Source organism: Acanthaster planci, linkage group LG02 (assembly GCF_054643075.1).
Source record: "Acanthaster planci isolate LZ-2023a linkage group LG02, COTS_SCS, whole genome shotgun sequence".
NCBI lineage: Eukaryota > Metazoa > Echinodermata > Asteroidea > Valvatida > Acanthasteridae > Acanthaster > Acanthaster planci.
Window position 1 is genome coordinate 15,467,154 of NC_141778.1, and position 20,578 is coordinate 15,487,731.

The 20,578-nt window shown below is 40.3% G+C and overlaps 1 protein-coding gene and 1 long non-coding RNA gene across 3 annotated transcripts in view; one reads left to right on the top strand and one right to left on the bottom strand.

Annotated features, from left to right (window-relative positions):
- Nucleotides 1-20,578, bottom strand: part of LOC110973239 (TBC1 domain family member 19-like) — a 164,548-nt gene that overhangs the window by 53,185 nt on the left and 90,785 nt on the right. For both annotated transcript variants that reach the window (XM_022223917.2, XM_087132983.1), the window contains exon 10: nt 1,493-1,567. In XM_022223917.2, coding sequence (XP_022079609.1) covers nt 1,493-1,567 — 75 coding nt within the window. The remainder of the gene's footprint in view (nt 1-1,492; nt 1,568-20,578) is intronic.
- On the top strand, nt 8,644-18,187 carry LOC147799940 (uncharacterized). Its single transcript, XR_015424426.1, has 3 exons — nt 8,644-8,756; nt 15,281-15,378; nt 16,766-18,187. It is a non-coding gene; the product is annotated as an uncharacterized LOC147799940 (long non-coding RNA).

Genomic DNA, 20,578 nt, shown 5'->3' on the forward strand with positions numbered 1-20,578 from the left:
GAATAAAAAGAAAAAGCTACTGCTTTTTGCCAGAACTGTATTAAAAAACATGTTGCAAGTACTGGTACATGAATATTTCTTGCATACCCATGTCATTCTAGAGGTCAGCATTACATCACATTGGCCTGAGTATCCGCCTAAGTACCCCCTCACAGGTTGATTTTTGTTAGTAGCTACGCGACCGCAATGTACACATTTCATAGTCATTTGAACCAGCAAAGTGCAGTTCTGACCAAAGGAGCATCCAGTGCTAGGAAAATTGCGCCCTCTCTTGGTCACGCTCGGGGCTCATAACGCATTGCCATATGGCAAAGGAGCAAAAACCCCTTTGCAACATGTTGTTACTTGTTGTATACTATACAGAAATTCAACGGAATTCCCAGATGTCTGACCATGAGAATCAGTCAAACTTGTGCTTCATCGTATCAAAGTAACTATCATCCCAAAACTGCTGGCATGGCTGTCTAATTTCTACTGCTTCATGTTATTTTCCAATTTGGGGACTCAAAAAAAAAATCAATTCCAACACTGCTGAGCTGTAGCCAAGTCTCTAGAAAAGGAAGCATATGCAAGTTACTATAATCAGGATAAGATTTTGGTTTCCAGTCAATTTACACAGCATATATATTGGTTGTAATCAGTATTCTGGATATATATCTTACATGTAGCTTAACTGATTGGCAAGGGTAGAACACATTTTGTGCATTTACATTCCACAAACTGGTCAGCCTAAGCCTCTCCCCCTTTAACACAGAAAAACAGAATACCAGTCAAATTTCAGGTGAGACAGTTAATTGCTTGCGACAAAGTCTCAGGTCAAAAATAATCTTATACAGTGTCATATCCAGGGTATCACTCAAGAGCGTTGTTTAACAGTTGTTAGAAGACATGATTATTTATTTTCTGGCAGTTTAATAAAGAGGGTTTATCAGCAGTCACGTATTCAGCAGAGGAGTTTTGGGGGGGACAACTCCCCTCCCTCCAATGTTACCTTTTTTTTAGGTATTGAAAGTGCTGAACACTCAAGGCAGTACAGGAAGTCCAGCATCTTCTTTGGGGGATGATTTTACTACAGATGAAATATTTGGGGCCATCATTACAGAAAAAAAGGTTACACCCCCAATTCAAAACCTGAATACACCACTGTTTATTACCCCTTCCCCTAACAGGTAGATCTACCTGTGTTACGTTACTGTGTTAGGCAATGTCCACCGGTACCCTGCACTGGCAAATGCAGGAAGAGACAGATTGGTGGAAAGTTTTTCAACCAGGAACATGCACGCATTTAGTGTCGAAGCAAAGACCACACATTCAGACCACAGATTCCACCAGAAATTGGTCGGACATGCTCAGCGCGTCTCTTGCCAAATATATAAACCTGCGCAAGCATACGGTGAGGTCGCACCAAAGAAAAGTTGCTGCTACCATATGCAATAACAGATTTTCTACTTGGCAGCTCAGAAAAATTGGGTGTTGACTGTCGTCTCCTTACCTTGTATAGAAGACTGTCTACAAGCAAGTCATGCTGAAACACATAGCTCCTTAGCTGCTCATAATACAGTTTGTCCTGCAGAGGGAGAAGGACAGACAAACAGGAACTATAATTAAACCAATTTCTTTCTATCGGTGTCTTCATTTTTTGTCAGCATCACATCTGGTAAACACCGTGCACGCAAATCCTGTAATGAAATACACATTCCATCTCTTTTATGGGGACACATATTTCAAACAGATCATGGGAAAAAGACTGATTACACAAATGCGCTGACAGTCAATAATACCTCAGGTAAAACCTATAGATTGTGATGACAGCACGGCACTGTTTAATTTTCCAAACCTTGTCCATCATTTCCTCAGAGTTTTCTCCCGGTTTCAAATAATCCCCTTTCCTGCTTTTTTTTCTCTCTAAAATATCTAGGGCAGCTAAATCTCAGACACTTTGAATCTGACATGGCATGCAGTTATCAGATCTTGACCAAAAGTGAATGGCATCGGGCGGTCAGCTATGAGTACGTGACATCAGTGGTCAATGCCCTTTCTTTCTTAACCGGGTCAATATCTTTCTCGTTGAAAAATAAAAAATCAAAATCAGCCTCGTCACCAGTAGGGTCGAGTTACAATGTGGCCTGAGTTAGCTGGGTCCCTTGCCTGAGCCACTTAAGGCCAAACAGAGAAATCAATGAACTGGGATATAATTTGTTGACGAAGGGGAGTTGCCGCTTGGAGCATCAGGGAAGTTCTTAGCGTCCACCCTCTACCACCGGGGAATGAGGGGTTTTCCGGTTTGTAGATGGGTGGCACGCATCGCCTGCGCAGAGTCTGTGAGGATGTTTGCCGTGCCATTTATCCTGTATTAATCGATAAAGGCTTCCCGTTCACGGCATTCAGCATCCATAGCTTCTTTTCTAGTTTCTACAAGGCGATTATTTGCATTTGGAAGGGTCATAAAACAAGATCACAGAACTGTTTTGACGTTCAAATCTTCTTGAATAATTTAGTTTAGTACTTGTCAATTGACGGCGACAGAAAAACATAAGACAGTTCATGAATCTCTCAATACCGGCGATTCACAATAGTGCATCTCCAAGAGTTGGCAACGTGTTGACCAATTACAAGGCACAATATCTGTCGAACCAATCAGTGTTTGGAAAGGGTCAACAGATTGTGTCATCATTGCGATTGGTCAACACGTTGCAAACTCTTGGAGGCGCACTATTGTGAATCGCCTGAATAGAAAAAAAAACCGATTCGGATTCAGCTAACATTTCTGGTGAAATTGGACAACAGTAGTAAATCCAGTGACGCTGTTTGAGCGGGTATGATTTTTTTGGGGGGGGGGTGACAGGGAATACCTTTCCCAGCCAAAAGAACCTCTGTATATGTACTCCATTTAAATGCAGAAAGATGTAACAAACTTTAAAATTAATAGCTAAAGTGAAAATAAGTACTTTTTTAAGCTATAGGTCTCACCAAAACTGTGCAACCACACATACTTGCCAAACAGCAAGCTGGCCAGCTGGCTGGCCAACTGACCGGCCAGCTGGTTGGTCGGTCAGTTGGCTGGCCAGCTTGCTGTTTGGCAAGAGATGCAAGAATGGCATTGTACACGTAAATGTCATGTAATAAAAAGGACACACCATTTGACCCCTACAATACAGTACACGGAGAGTCTACAGACTGGATTACATCAACTCATCTTGCTAATCTCCACTGGTGCATTGGAACAAATTCAATAAATGTACACCTGACATACATCCAAGTCCTGCAGAAGACATTTATGTAATTCATTTTTTAAATAGTCAAGGTCACCTGATTACTAGCCTACACTTCAACTTTACCACTCGCCGGCACACTCTTAATGAAAACGTAAGTTTCTGTGACTAATCCAATTCCTTCCAGATGCCTAATGAGGCTGTAATAAAATGATTCTGCTCCACCAAGTACACCAGATGTAAGATGTACTAACATGCGGTACAAGGGATAATCAGTGAAACGGATCAGTATGTAGGGCATGCATCTCTGATCCAATGGAACAAAATGACTCGCAAGTCATCAGAGAAACTCTCGAATGAAAGGCCTGTAAAAAAGAATCTTGCACTGTGTAAATCAAAGGAAACCCTCAACATTTTTCACCTGGGCATTGTACATTTTCATCTTGATGCCGCACTGGGTGAAAACAAAGAGCTCACTGTTTTCTTCATAGAAACTCCATGCAAAACAGAATTACAGAAAATATGGCCTTAAGACTCATTTTGTGGGATCCGGTCACATATGCATCGTGCATGCTTAACGTGTGATGGTGACACCTAGTTTTTATAAGCACTTAGGCGCTGTCCAAGGCTGTAACACATTTCCTGATAATGCATATTGAGCATACAGTATTGGCTATGACACTTCTAAATAATGCACAAATGAAGTGGTTTTTACACCAACAAATACCTCACAGCTCAAAAAATTCATTCCATTGGGGAAAATATCTTGTTTCAAGGAAGCTCATGGCATGCATGTATATATGTCATATTGTCATGAATGTGCATGCATGTATAGGATCTGTACATATGAGAGGCAACACCCGGAGAACCTCAAAGATGACACTGGCTTGCTCGCAGCTTGTATGCTGTTCTAAAACTACTGCCGTTTACGATTGGTAAAGTTCACATGTTCTCTTACAACAATCATCACACATTGTAGTGTCTACAGGATTTATGTGGGTAAGTGTATGTTTTGTTCAGATGAAGTTGACCCCAGATGAATGCAATGAGGGCAACACATATCTGGCCAGTCCATGACTCTATATCTGACTAAATTTCTGAGACAGTTTCTCTACGTCACTGATCACAAACCTTCGATGAAACTGGCATTCCTCAATTTAAATTCCCCAAACACTCCTTTATAATCATCCATTCCTTGCCCTAGAAATTCAACTCTCGTCCACGAAGCAATGCTTGGCGCGGCAACCACAAACTCATCTTTAGTGTCCCCCCCCCAACGGCCACACCACAGATTTAATAATGCTCACGCTCCACTGCACGGCCAAGCCAGTATTCTGAACGCTCAGGATGCCGGCAAGTCTGTTTAATTAAGATATCTGTACCCCCTGCCAAAGGTGTCGTTTATACCAAGGAGTGCTGGGACCAGGATAGCAAACACAGCAGTCTACATTGATGTCAACAATAGCACCACGAATATCTGAAATCACAGGCAACTAATTGATTCAACTGACACTCAAAACGTGATTGCTGAATTTTCTTCACATTGCAAAGTATCAACATTTCAGTTTCTGAAGGAGGCCTCAAGTCAGACGCCCGAAGGAGAAATTGAAATAAAAATCTCAAAAGTGAAATGGCACCTTAAATGGTCCATGTAGTGCAGCACTTTTATTACAGCCTTATCACTTTCTTTTTTTTTATTTAAAAAGGTATTTGGGGAGAATTTTAGTGTTTATGCTAATGAGAATTTTCGTATTTATGAGCAAAACTGTGATGTCACCCCAGGAACATAACAACAACAGCACCTTCCAAAAGACTTTGATGATTTCAACTTTTAACAAGTGTACTTTTCAAGACACTTAACCCAAAAAGTCAAATGTTTCTCTACAAGTATAATCATGAAGAGTATAAAAATACACAAAAAGTGTAACAAAGCACATTTTACTAGGACACTTTAGATGAAGGCCTGTGCTAGCCTCATGCTGTAGTGGAATGACTTAGCCCTGTTTCTTTTCAAAAGGTTCATTTTCTATTTCTTTAATTGCCAATATTCATTTTGCATTCATCTAGTTCATTCAGTCAAAAACCCCACTTAACTCCAATATTGGTAAAGATGCCATTACATTTTCTTTGAAGGAGTGGGGTTTTTTTTTGGTCATACAAATTCCCCAAAACAGAGTAGCTCAATATGATGCAATTCTGGACTGGGGCCAATTTCATAGAGCAGTTTAAGCATAAAATTTGCTTAAGCGGGAAAAAACCTTACTTGATAAATTAGGTAACCAGCTAAAATTCCATGTGATGTATATTGTTTGGGGATTGTATTTGGCTGTTTTTTGGTTAGCATGACAATCAGATAGAGTTTGAGCGGGTAACCTTTGTTTATTAAGCAAAGTTTTTTCCCGCTTAAGCAAATTTTGTGCTTAAGCAGCTCTATGAAATTGGCCCCTGGTGACATCAGTCATCAGTCACATGGAACCAGCATGTTTACTGCTGTCAACCTACCACCAAGCATCTCCAATGTCTCCCACAAACGTCTGTAACACAGCAAAATAACTTGATGCTTCAATGTTTAGATGGGATTTTGGACATACAGTAGCCAAAAGAGACATACACTGTAGGGGTTACATTAGGGATGTGTTCAGGAAAGTGATGTGGATCTTGGGGGAAAAGTTTGCTACTCAATGACACCATCGGCAGGTGACACCCCAAGGTAGGATTTCACCATGTGTGACTTGTCACAGAGGTAGGCCTATCATATACAATCCTTTAGCCTCCTTTTGCACTTTAAAAGAAAAAAAAGGTTGGAAAAGCAAAAATGGCCACGTACATCCAATATATAAGTCTTGCACTTTTACCCCAACAATAGTTCTTTGGGAGATTCAATTGGGTTGAATTTCCCTTTCATTTGGCACTAGGGTATGATGGAACCTCAGCAGAGGCCTCTGTACAATGAATAGAAAACTTGATAAATTGTGACCACATACAAGTAGAATGGAGAGCAGAGATTTGTCACCAGACACCACTTTAGACTTTGGTACCAAACAGGATCTATTAAGATTCAGAAGGTGGATTTGCTTGTGATAATGATCCAGGTCTCTAGAGGTACTCTAGTCTTTGTTGGTCTTGTAATCATATCGTAAAGCTCCAACTGGTAGGATTACAAAAAGGAAGAAGGAAAGATAACAGGTGGAAAGGAATTACTGCAAAGGAAAGGAGACTTGTGGGCAAAAAGGTAGGGAACTCAACTGTCTCAGGGTCACGGCTTGATGACGGTGGAAGAGAAGCTGAAACGCTCTTCTATGCTTCCCATCCCCCACAGAAAGGGGAGAGAAAATAGGGTAAAGGCTGAAAAGGTTAACTGCATGAAATAAGAAATTCATAGTAGAAGTTTAGAAACCACCAAATCAGCACAAAGTTTGAAGAGACAAGATGCTCATCACTGATGCACCGAGCCGAAATGTCTGAGGGGACACAGAGGAGGAGGGTGGATTCTGGTGCGCACCTTTCTTTTCAAGGGGGCACTATACTGAAAGCAAAATGACTGTGGCTGGTACATTGGCAGTAAACATTTCCAAATTTCAAATGCAAGTTGCAACCTGGAGGCCCAAGCTCCACTTCTGGATATACACATGTATATGTATACGACTATAAGAATATGTGCATTCACCGTAATAAATGTCTTGTTATGCAACTGTCTGTAGGTAAAATTAATGGCCGAATTGGAGGTGAAAACTTCTAAATTAAAATAGTGTGCAAAAAAGCTCAGCCACAGATTCTCTGGCTGGGATGAGGATATTAGCCACAACTGTCCTGGATCTAATTCCAGATTCCTCAAGCATAGAGAAAGAGCACTGAAACCTCTGCCCTGCAAGACAAGCCGTGTGAAAATAAGCTCATAAACAATGATATTGTTTTGAAGGTTTCCATGGGGGATGGAACAAAAAGACAAAGGTTTGCAGTAGCATCGTGTAGATCTCTTTTGCAACGCTCAGCGTTTCAGACAGCATGCTCCGTCTGTTATCACAAGATGGAACTTAATTGCGGAAGTGAGGTTTACTCAGTTTAAAGAATAGATAAATTTTATATTAAATGAAATTAATTTTAAACAAGGATTAATTGTCAAAAATTTTGTCAAAATGATGCCACCAAAAAAAAATTGAAAATTATCACCCCCCTTCCAAAAAAACAAAGGGCTCCTGTTCTATGGAGACATGAACCCATGTACAAAGTACTGGGACATATGTTGTAATCCACAAGATTCACATCCTAATCTGACAGATTTGTTTTCAAGTTTCACATCTGTAACATGTCAGGTACCTGACACAGCAGGACGCTTCATATAGCTGTCAAGGTGTGGTGTGAAAGGGAGGTGACATGGTTGGCAGTGAGGAATGAGGGTAGTTGGGAGGTCTAGCTGAGCCACCACATGCACCTGGTTTTCCACTAACACTGATCCTGACAAGCCTCTGTCTCAGATGTAGAGCAACAAATTCCTGTCATCAAGTGACGGCTGAACATTTCTGACAGAATGAAGGCGGATGCGCACCTGATTGGAAACATTCAGTCCTCCCTTTTGGGGGGAGTTGCAGATGCACTCATTAAGACAAAGCCAGCACATTTCTTGTAGCCATAGAGAGCAGGAAATGTTTTCCTTATTATCTTGTTATTGTCATGATTACCCATTATTTGTAGAAGGTGCTTCTAGAAGTTTGGCTGAAGGGGCAACATGCCAAGTTGGATTCTTCTCTGGCTGCATTTACTGCTCAATTATTCACATTCATGAGCATTTCTGCCAGATAGCACTGTTGATGAATTCCTGCTGCCTTGAAAATTAAATCTTCTCAGCTAAAGTCACTTTCTGGGAAGTAAATTTTGGGGAAGGAGAACCGCAAGCCCCTTCACAAGCCCTCTTCATATTTTTAATCATGGCATTTTACTCACCTATACCTGCATGACTAAAATACATACAAAGTATAAGATTTTTCTAACATTCAGCTCCAAATTACATCCGTTATCCACAAGCTATCCGCCCCGAGCTGAAGTGCACCCCCAATCGGCGAAAGAAAGACATGTGGTTACAAGCAGGTTCTTGCACATATTCTGCGTGTTTGCAAAGACCATAAATGCTGGAATATACTAGTCACAAGATTTTTCTAACATTCAGCTCCAAATTACATCCGTTATCCACAAGCTATCCGCCCTGAGCTGAAGTGCACCCCCAATCGGCGAAAGAAAGACATGTGGTTACAAGCAGGTTCTTGCACATATTCTGCGTGTTTGCAAAGACCATAAATGCTGGAATATACTAGTCACAAGATTTTTCTAACATTCAGCTCCAAATTACATCCGTTATCCACAAGCTATCCGCCCCGAGCTGAAGTGCACCCCCAATCGGCGAAAGAAAGACATGTGGTTACAAGCAGGTTCTTGCACATATTCTGTGTGTTTGCAAAGACCATAAATGCTGGAATATACTAGTCACACATACGCAGCTTGCTCCGTGTCCAACGCACATATACTAGCGCCTCCTGGCACACCTATGTGGTGAGTACCAAAAAAACATGCCCTCTTTTGTTCCGCTCGGAGCAGATAGGCTAGTATTGTGGATAAAGTCTATTCATAATAAACATTACTTTATTACCACATAAAATAAGAGCAAAGCAATTTCAGTAATATGCTTATAGCTACATATTTGCACCTATAAATAAAAATCCAATGGTTCAAGGGCACAAAGAATACAAGGGCATTTAAGAATCCTGATTAAAATTCAGACCCCAACACTTGTATTGTGTTTTGGAAGAGGTGATGACAGATGATGACAGACCTCTAATTATGGTGTAACCAAGCACACCAAACCTCAATTCCACTTGGGCCAAGTGTAGAGTGTTCTGTTCACGCTAGAGGCCGTAATCATGCCATTCGCCCCAGAAAATTGATTTTACACTCAGCTTGTATCTGGAGACTGCAAACATGATAAAGGAAGTGTATTTAGTATCCACAGCGAGCTGTCGACATTGGCTCTTTATCAACCATCCCCTCCCCCTCCCCAAAAAGCTAAACACAAAAGATTGCATTCCTGTGTTTCGTTGTTCAGGAGTAAAGCGTCTGGTTTATGAAGATGACAGTGCTTGATTCACATGCAGGGGTCAATTCTGTACCGTCTGTGCTCCAAGGATGTGGTCGAAGACTGTCAGAGCAAGAAAAAAGAGAGGAAATGTGGAAGATGCACAAAAAAATCAATCATCCCCCCCTGAATTTAAAACTTGGGCTGGTGAGCCTGCAAACACTTTAGAGGTATTGATCCCAAAGGTTCAATATAACATGGTGCCAATGGCATTTAGCTCGTAGGACTTGGGCTACAGTAGGCCTGTCACGAGAGGTGGGAGCTTACGCATGTTTGGAGCTTTTTTTCTGAGGCTTTGGAGATATCGTGATTTTGCCTACTTTGTTGGCAAACAGGTCAACAAGTAATCCTATCAGACACTGTGAAATCAAGAAGCGAGCAAACAAGAACCAAGGCTCATAGACAGGTGAACAAAATATTATTGGGAGATTACAGCTGAGAAAAAAGTGTGGAATGGGCGTGACAGCGGGGGACCACAAATTATGCAACACAAATCCTTGTCATAAATATTCAATTTACAAGAATACACAATTTGGCATGTGAGAACTCATGAGGCAGTAGGGACAATTACTGGTTGAAGGTATGGATCTGGATATACTCTAAACAAAAAGCACAACAAAGGTATTTGTCGCAGAACAAGTAGCTTTTAGGAATATAAATCTCTTTGCCGCACTAAAGAACAACAACAAAAATCCCCCCCCCCCAAAATGGAAATAACCAAACAATATTCAGTGACCTATTTGTGTCAGATCAGTGCAGAGAATATTTGGAATGGAAAAAAAAAACCAATTCAGAGGAAGGAAGTCACATTGTACATTGTCTAAGTGGGACTTCTGCAAGTTATCCGACTGATCTTGCTTTATATCCAACCATGCCAAGATGGAAACAGTGCAGATGACTTGTTTTTCTTCAAAAGGAGAGCCCTACATGTACATGTATATCTGACCACAGAAAAATGACGTCCAAGTAGAGGAATGGATTGAATCTTTCAGCAGCATGATGGGAGAAACCACAATCCCATGGCAGAGGAGGAAAAAAATTGTTTTGGCGATGGTAACCGGACACCAGCAGAGAGTACTTTTAATGCAACAAGACCAGCCAATTTATGAGTCTCACAATCCTGTCTGCATTCATGGCATGAACAAATTGGACAGCTCTGTTTATTTTGAGCTCCTTAAACAAACATCAGTGGCCACCTAAACAATATAACTGGCAGATTAAGGACAATGTTGGCAGATATACATGTTTGTGGCATCAATCTTAAGATACCTTATCACTTTTTTTTGGGGGGGACAGAAGGTGAAGGGTAGATGCTATTTCATTTCATGGAATGAAGGATCGCTTCTGGTGTTCCATTTTAATCTTCTGTTAGATTGAGTGCGATAGCATATGTTTTGTTGATGTTTAACAGTAAGCAGACAGACCCAGTTGAAAAAAACATTGCATACTATCCTAATGCATCAACTTATTTAATGACAAGCCGACCATAATGGAAACATTTGCTGCAAAAAACAGTGTCAGAAGTGGGATGAATAATATAAGGAACTCCAAGTGAGAGCAGATGGACGCTTGTGTATTCATCATACCTGATATTAAATAAAAAGTCCACAGAATTAGAAAAGACATCCAGGGATACTTTCGTAGGGCGGATAAGCAGTGCGGTCTATTTACCCTGCCTTGGTGACTGGTGTGATGCTAGCTCCAGGGTCAGCTTATTTCATCATCATCAACATCATCATCATCAACTGGCCTGCTCTTGCTGATCCAGTCCTTATGTTGCCTCCTTGCCACCATGCTTCCTTTTCCTAAGGTGTCAGGTCTTCTATGAAATTGCCCAGGCCGAGGAATCCAACACGGTGTTGGACGGGAATGTGTCACCTGATTCTAGGCACCTGTTTCCCATGGGGAGAATGCCCCCCCCCAGATACCATTGCCTGATCTTGTGGCAAGAAGGTACACTTCCTGCTACCTGGCCCAAACATTTCAGGATGTAAAGCCACAGGAAATCCACACCAAACATTGTGCCGAACAAGGCTTTATTTAATTCAAATCCTGTAAAAAGATTTGGTCACCTGTCAAGTTTAAACGACACCGGATGAAACCAATGCAACCAGCATCAGCGACAAAAAGGTGTTTTAAGTGAACTTGCGCATGCTACACCAACATTTGAGAACAGAGCTAGGTTGATTTGATCAGAAGCATTTTCTAAAGTTAAATATAAATGCTGAAGACACTGGCAAGCTTGATACGTGTAGTTTGATTCTACCAAATTCTTGATCAAATGCTGATGGATCGTTAAAAACCTGTAAGTATTTTATGTCACTCTAGTTGGTTATCAGTTTACAGTGAAACATGTCTCAAAATATTTGGATTCATTCAGCACTGAAATGTCTCGACAAAGTTCGTGAGGCTCTCGGGAGAACCATCTACAGGACAAGGAAGTAAAAGGGAAACTTGCAGAAAATAAAAGCCTTTATGGAAATTTAATTGTTCCTTGTGGTGTGCGTATAAATGAGACTGAATCGATTGACGTTGGGCATTCTGTATCATTTTGACTTTATTTAACGTCATTTGGACGTCCATGCAACATATTGTTCTTCAACGCACATTTTACTTTTTTCTCCTCTCAAATGTACAGTACGGAAACTACGTAGCATCCATTTTTGGTTAAAGTTTAAGGTATTAGCATGTTAAATTTTCCAACAAAAACGGTGTTTGGTTACTGTAACATCATCCTGGGATGGCTTTCTCTTTAAATGGTGAGCCCAGACTTTGCTCACTGAAAACATTACTGCGATAAGGTTGTCAACCTTGCCAACGAAACAATGAATCACAAAAGAAAAGAAACTTTACAACAGAAAATTATTTAAAAATTATTTTAGAACATTTTTTGCTGAGATAGCCATAATATTTTTGTCCAGATGACACCACTTTGCTCATGAATATGGAAATTTTCATTAGCCCAAAGAGTACCAAACTGTCTTTGACAATGACAAAACGAAAAATTTGAAAACACAGTAAACTGGAGCACAAAAGTGCATTTTACACAATTACATTTTTAAAATTACATGGCATGGGTCCTTTAACGGCAGAGAACTTAGACTCTGCATCTGGCTGGGCTTAGTTTGCCTGCCTCAAAGCTAATCCTCATGCATGTCCAGGCCTATAGGTAGCCTGACGACTGGTGGAGTTTCCACAGAAATGGAACCCAGCCACGCTCATACTAACAGTCAGGAGGTTAAAATACAGAAAATCCTTGAACAACTTTAGGAAAATGCTGTGGTTTCAAATTACTATCTTGTCAAAATATTGCTGCTGTAGCCTTGACCTTGAGTGAATATCAGGAAAAAAATTATGGCATTACGTAGATGTTAGCCTCCTCCCAGATTAAAGAGTGAAGAGGTCCAATACATGATTGGGTGGTTGGGGTTGAATTTAATTACAGTAGCTAATAAAACCACAGGGAATTCCCCTCCCTTGCCAAAAAATGACATCTTGTCATTTCAGTAAAATAACAGAATGTCAGAATCAGTGCAACCCCTCCCCCAATTTTTATTTGAGAGGATCATTCCACTGCAGTCAATTCGCACGGGGAAAATCAAGCCAGTAAAATCCCTCGAGTACCACTAAGTGATTTTCTGATTGCAAGAGTTATGGTATGGTATCTGCTCTGTATAGGAATAAAATATGGCTTGCGTTTATATTGCATCAATGGGCCTTTTATGTCAACTCACCATATGTGTGAGTACACCCTGCCCCCATCGATTGATTTGGAATGTGTAGTCTGGGCAGCATGTACACGTGTTGCCTAGATGAAAATGATTACCACATGTTTCTATTTACTGATGAGAGGTTGCTTCAAGTTCAAGCATAGAGCGAAGAACAGCTTCAAGTATGGGCAGACAGCAGATGACCACAGAATGTGGTTACAAATCAACAGATTTTAAAGTTCATCACTTGGAAGTTTAAAGACTTAATTTTTGGAAAGCGTTGGACTGTTTACCAACTTTCAAGAGACACTGAATGCAGTTTTTCCCTAGGGAAAAAGCTTCTTGTTCACTAAAACCTGCAAATATTGGTGTGGCCAGACAGGGTAAATTGGTAGCACAAACTTCAGGAAGGGCTAGTACATGTAGATGCTATGTCGCCAAGACCACTATGAGCTCAAGAGTTAAGAATGAATCTTGCTCCACTCATGTTTTCAATCAAAAAATTAAGTGCAAATGATTCTCATTGGTTTATCACTGTTCAATTGAGCAAGGAAAGTACATTTGAAAATATACAAATGTATTTAGTGAAAAGTTTCCATGGTACTGTATTTTTTATTTATTTTTTTAGGTAGAAAAATGATATAAAACATGTATTTTAAAAGCCACCATATATCATAAAAAATACAAGGATATTGAGAAGATAGAGACAAATTTGACAGTGACTAGTCATACAAGACATTATACCTAATGTGTATTCTCTACAATGAAATCACTAGGAGGGTCATTCCATGAGGTTGTGGCACAATTTGTGATGGTGTCCATTGTTACGTGGGTTCCGTAAAAATGAACAGCTATTCCCTGCATGTGGATTCCAAATTATACATCTTGCAAGGTGGAATACTGAGGTGTGTGTTATTTTTACAGAGTAAATGACCAACTCTACAGGTCATGACAGGTGGTAAAAGTTACCTATGTAACAAGGACACTGTCACAAATCGTGCCCCAACCTCATGGAATGACCCAGAAGTTTTTTGACCGGATAGTATATTCACTGTCCTTATGTTTCTTGTAACATATGCTGATTTGAACATTTTTAAAGGCCATTTCTCTTTAGCTTTTATGTGGGCAGAAAGCATGAATAGGGTTAAAGGTTGATTTTTTTGTCCAACACTTGCAAATAAAACATTAATGCTATAAAATTTTGAAACCATCAAATGAGGAACTGATGTGGAAAACATACGATGCTTGTGTCAGAAATTTTTCCTTTACTTTTCCTCTTTGACAGCTATCTTCATTCTTTTGTTTTGGTTATGTAAAGATTAGAAGGGCAGATGATCCAATAGCTCTTTCCCCCTATACAGAAGAGGATGATCCTTGTGATACCTGGCAGGCTTTACCCTTCAAGTATGCATCCTGTCCTGGTCCATCCTGACCATTTGGTGGCAGGTGTTCCACTTTGTTGCAATATGAAAGAGTTTAACAGTAGTTCTCCAGGAACTCAAGACAAAGGGCACAGTGTTGCTCTCAGTGACAAAATTCCAACTATCAATGACTTGGCAGCATTATCCAGTTGTCATCTCTTTGGACACTGATACAAAAATCCCCACTCCAGATCCTGATTTGGCCCGGGCAAAATCGATGAAAAAGTAATTTTCAATGCTTAAAGTGTACTCCTGATTAATGAACTCGAGTTATTTTGAGTACAGATGGCTGAGTATGAGCCGAGTACTCATATGTACTCAAGTTTTACTCAAGTGCGAGTACTCCAACGTACATAGATTAGGTGTATTAGGTATATGGATTAGGTGTTTAGTTGGCCTTGTTCTGGATAACGACTATAAAAATGTCCAAAACTGTGACTTTTCATTTCTTGTTGATAGATACGAGAACTGGGGCACCACAAAAAACTAATGCATCCATCAATCATTTTCTGCAAAAAAAGCCTCTGCAATGGTGCAAAGAGAAAAATCTCAAGACTGTTTACTTCTAACTTTTGAAGTTCAAAGATTGTCTTGCTAATGACCTCAAATATTTCACCATTTAATTAAAACATTCGATTTAAAGAATGGGAAATTATTTTGACGGTGGTCAATACTCTGCCCTCTGTCATACTACAGAACTCTTTTGTAGCAAGAAGACGGTTCTAAAACTTGGATGCAGTCCAAGCTTTGAAAATTCCCAAGGACATTGATGGTGGGCTCACATTTGATTAGTTTCCACTTTTTCGATCCTAGGTTCACCCAGCTTGGTCAAAGCGCTGATGCTGTTCATGCAGCTGGCTGTTGTTGGGGAAACAGATCCACATCCCTGAGCTTGCATTTCCGTTGCTATGGTAACCATTGAACATCCCTGGATTTAGTACTGTATTTAGTGGATATCAAAGAATTAACTGAAGAGGACTTGCTATAATTGTATTATCTACTTACTATGAAATATTTGTTTATGAAGGGTTACACCTTTAAATTAATTGAAGTTGATTAATGTTGGAACAAAAGGGTAATCGTGACCAATAAATTGAATCTTAAGAAGAGTTTTGCAGAAATCTGGTGTTAGATTGTATTGAAAAGAGAAAAACTGTGGCTATTTAAGGTTTCTGTTGTTTTAGGATTATATTGAGGGCCTTTTAATCAAAAGATGTTTCTGCAACTCACAATGCATTTGGGTAGGTCAGTGGTCACTCAGCATAGTTGGTAAGCAGAAAAAGTACTGCTTATCAAACATGGAAAAAAAGCAAAAAGTAGAGAACTGCAGGGGCCAATTTCACAGAGCTGCTTAAGCACAAAATTTACTTAAGCGTGAAAAAACCTTGCTTAAAAAACAAAGTTTACGAGTTCAAACTCCATCTGATTGTCGTGCTAGCCAAAAGACGGCCCAATACGATCCCAAAACAATATACACTGTACATCACATGGAGTTTTGGCTAGTTACCTGACTTATCAAGCAAGGTTTTTCTCGTGCTTAAGCAAATTTTGTGCTTAAGCAACTCTATGAAATTTGCCCCTGGTCATCAAAAAATGAGGAAAAGACTGTGTAGGAAGTTTTACAAAATGGTACTTTGATTAATGCAATATATCAGAGAGTATTTAAAAACGGCGACCCAACCTCTCTTTAGTCTTACCTAAGAGACTCAGTGCAAAAAGATTGCACATTGCAAAAAGATTGATGACATTTTGTTGAAAGAATTTGTTAAGTCGGTTTTAAATGGAATCATGACCCTTGGACAAAATGAAAATTCAGCGAGGACGTTGGAGTGCCCACGGTGCAATTAGCTACCAAACACAATATTTGGGAAGGGAAAACTGAAGCCTGCCAAGTCCACAAAACAGTAACATTTACACAGGTTGCTAATTAAACAAAGAAGTTTACTGTCTGAAACATAGGGTCATATAACTCACATATTAAGACAAACAGCCCACATGATCACACTTTTATTTTCAGTCACAGAGAAAGGGGAGTATCGTGAATGCTCCGGTCCATTCACCTGGGTAGGGTTATTGTATCAGCGACAAGAAAAAAATTGTGGGCATTTTCTGCTCTACTGCTGAGCAAACTTTGATCATTACAATGACAAATTCCTGCCCGACCAATCTAATTAAACTGGACTGCTAGGCAAAGTGAGTCGTGAATGGCTAGAATGGGAAAAACAGCAAGGAGCCGGGCATATATGCCCCCAATTTTATTATATTTTGTAAGTCTTTCTTTTTTCTTTTACTTAACAGGAATATATTTCCAAGTTAAATGGGAAGGATGTCGGATCACTGATTATGTTTGAAGATTAATGAGTATCTCTGGGCTCACTGTGGACCAGAGTCCCTTCAGGACAACAGCTTACCATCGTGATTGAGGTTACAGCCTGGCTTGGCAGGACACGCTGGCATGAAAGAGATGGACAGTATTTAGATTACGGGAGAAATAAATGGAAAGGAGTGATGGGAGAGATAGTGGTGGCAGCACAATGCAGAGAAGACGCTTGCCCTTAAAGGAAGACGCAAATCCTGAGAAGTGAAATGTTCCCCTTCCAACATCAGGAGATGGAAAAAGAAACCAAGAATGAAAAAGACAAGTCACTCTTCTGTAATAATGATTTTCAAAAAGGCCGGGAGATGAGTCGTTCTCCTTATTTCAAACGGATTTCCAGTTTGAGCATTTGTATTAATAAGCCGCAGCTACATCAAGGCTTTCTGAGAGGAGAAGGGGCAAACTACCCCCACCCTTAAAGTAGAGCAAGGGTTATGTAGCGCCGGCGAGTCTGGCCGGTGGGGGCGCCAGCTCGGACCCGCATGGAGTTGGCTGGCTGCCCGCGCTGGTTGCGAACGGCCCGCGGTTTTCCCGCCTCGCGCCTGCGCAGCCCCTGCCGTCAGGCGCCATGTTGTGAAGAGCTTGTCGGAAGAGCACATTGTGGTGCTGTCAGATTGCGGCAGAATAAAGCAGAGATTTTTGTGACCAGAACAGTGAGTTGCACCTGAGTGTCGTTCTTCACAGCGTCGAACCCTGTGCAGCGGGACACGCTACAGTTATCATTATTTTTCCCATTCATAAGCAGAGAAAGCCACCACACCCATTGTCATGAAGCTACAATCCTGGCCAATCTCACTGTTCCCCCCACCCCTCTCAATGTTGGGTCTCAATGCGCAGTCTGTGCTACAGCTCCAGATGACAACATTGACCGAGAAGTTGGTGGACCTGGGGAGGGTATGGCTAATGACACGTGTCCCAGCAATTTTGGCCAGGACTGTAGCTCTATGACAATGTCAGGATTGGCCAGTACACAGATCCATCACCCAGCCGTGCGTAAAAATCACTAATGTGTCCAAGCTCTGCAGTTATCATTCTGTGATGTAGAAAGAACATGTACAATATCCAGACCAGGGTTGTTTGATTTCAAATCAACTGAATTACATCACTGATTTGATTCCCTCAAACAAACCCCAAATATCATACTGTAAAGAAATGCTCAGAAATCTCTTTTATATTTGAAAGGAAAACTGGCTGAATTCAATATAGTGGTGCTTTGGAAACATTTTTTAAAATCCAGAATTCGCTCATTTTGGGTAAAATTGTATCCTCTATAACATGTAGTGGTGTAAAGTGAGGTAAACTTTTCTCTTTGAGAACATGAAAGCTAAGATAACAGTGATGAAATAAAAGTTCAAAACAGAATCATGCCAATTTTTGTTTGGAATAATTTAAAACTAATGATAAATTACATCTAAATGTTTCAAGTCACAATTAAAAATGGAAGTGAGATTTAGAACCTCAAACAGCCTGGCACCACCCCATGTAACAGATTACATTGAATATGATAGATTCAGGGAACAAGGTACATGTAAAAATGGCTTCCCAGTGAATAAGATCAATTCAATGGGCTTTATTCACAAGACAACTATTCTTGATCTCTTGATTCTTGATGCTCTCAGGAACCACTTTGTTTCTGAAGTTGGAAGGAACCTGACTATTTGGCTACAATTACAGGTATAGCAGGACTTCCAGTTATTTTATTTGGAATATAAAGGTGACATGACCTGTTATCCAGTCAAGAAACTGCCCATTGGAGCACAAGGAAGGGGTAATCTGTAATCTGTCCCTATTGCACTATTTTCATTCCCACACATATTAGGTTTTAGAAAATGTATGCAAGTATCTTCTTGCTTTAAATTTGAGATGACTGACAACTCAAGAATGAGAACAGTTGAAATACTCCGCATTGTGAGAATACAGTGTGGCATAATCATGTGGAAACTATATGTACATGCACTGAATATGTCCCCAACTAGTCTGTGATTATCTCATCAGGTCTCTTCTAACTACTAAAACATTTCACAATAAGTACATTCAGTTTCAGAATACCTAATGCTCTTCCTATTATCATGCAAAAACATGATAACGTGCATTAGGATTTGCAGAAGAGTGGACAGTGATTGATACTTCAGCGTCTCCAACGGCTTTTATAGTTTATTTGCTCAGCCCTCAAAAAGGCAGGTGAAAAAGCCAGCGCAAATCAGTTTGAATGTAAAATTGAAACTTGAAACTTAAAACTTACAAACTGTATGGCTGATAACAAGATTCGATGTGGCTGCAGGAAAGTAGAAATGCCACGGAAAACCAAATGTGAGAGAATGCAAGACCTGTGGGAAAGAGCTTTCCATAGTGCATCTTTTACTCACCACATACTGAGTTCCATGATGAAACGTCTTTTGAATAATTTCCAATGTTACACTTGAGGACCAAAAACTTTCAACATATTTACAACAATTCAAATACAAAACTTAAAAATCTGATTCAAATATAAATCTGATGTAAATTGTGAAAAATTTGATTCAGTTAATTTTTTTTTCAATTCATGATTTTTAGCAACCCTGAACCAGACCCAATAAAAACAACATATTCCTTTGTTTTCCGTAGCAGAATCCTGCTATCGCACTTGTGTGTGAATAGGCTCTTGGGCCTTCCACCTGTAACTACTCTCCCTAGCAACAGTATGCATACAGGTTCAAGCACAGAAGAGTAGATCCTGAATACAGAAGTGTCTATTGGAGAAATGCATCGCTGCTGAACATTCATGTCACGTCTGTTCCAGCCAGTTAACCCCAGGTAGCGAAAAAGGGCTCTCCATGTTAACTCTGCCTCCTTAGCAAAAAAGTGTCTACACAAGCTTCGCGAAAAAGAGGGGGGGGGAGAAGTATCGAATGAAGAAAAAAAATATGTCTCTGCATTCACATCACATATATGCTTCAGCCAGTGAACAACGTAGTGGAAAAGACTTGGTAAATGAGCACACAGGGCTCTCTTTGCACAGACGAGTCAGAGATGAAAAGCTCATTGCCCTTTTACCGTATCGAGCATTTTGACCCATTTCACGACGTCATGTTGCAACGGCCTGCAGAACTATCCATAAGGTATCCAAAAAATAAGGGATGAACCAATATTTTTCAAACTCACTCTCTACTGCTTGCCTTGACTTTATAAGAAAAGCTTAGGTCCTCAACAAAACCAGTTTGAACATGTTTGTATCCGGAAATAGGTTTCAGACTAAACGAACACAGCTGAGAATCCCATCTATTTAAAAGTGTAAAAAAAAAAGTAACTGATGAGTTTTGGATCTACCAATTGAATCTAATGAAGTGCAAATTTCCTCTGTTCCTGTAACAGTGCCATATGTCAGAGCTGGCTCATTCATCAGTCACAATCCATGATTGGATCCACTCTGTAAAAGTAATTACTGAATCCTATAAGCAACACAGGTGGCCAGCGTAACAAGTGTATGCCCTTACAAAATACAGAAATAAGGTCAACTCGATGCACTAGCGGAAGTTTTCTTACCCTCACAAAATGGTCCCCGACCCCAGTACACTTAAATAATTGTTACCTGCGGTGTAGGGGTCCATGGAGTTTTGTACACCCGAGGGGGCAAATGGCACTCCAGGCGAAGCCAAGGGTGCCATTTGCCAATGGCTATCCACCTTCGTACCCAAGATTACACAATTACTATGCAGTAGACAAGACACATCGCTAGTGTGCATAACGCGTGAATA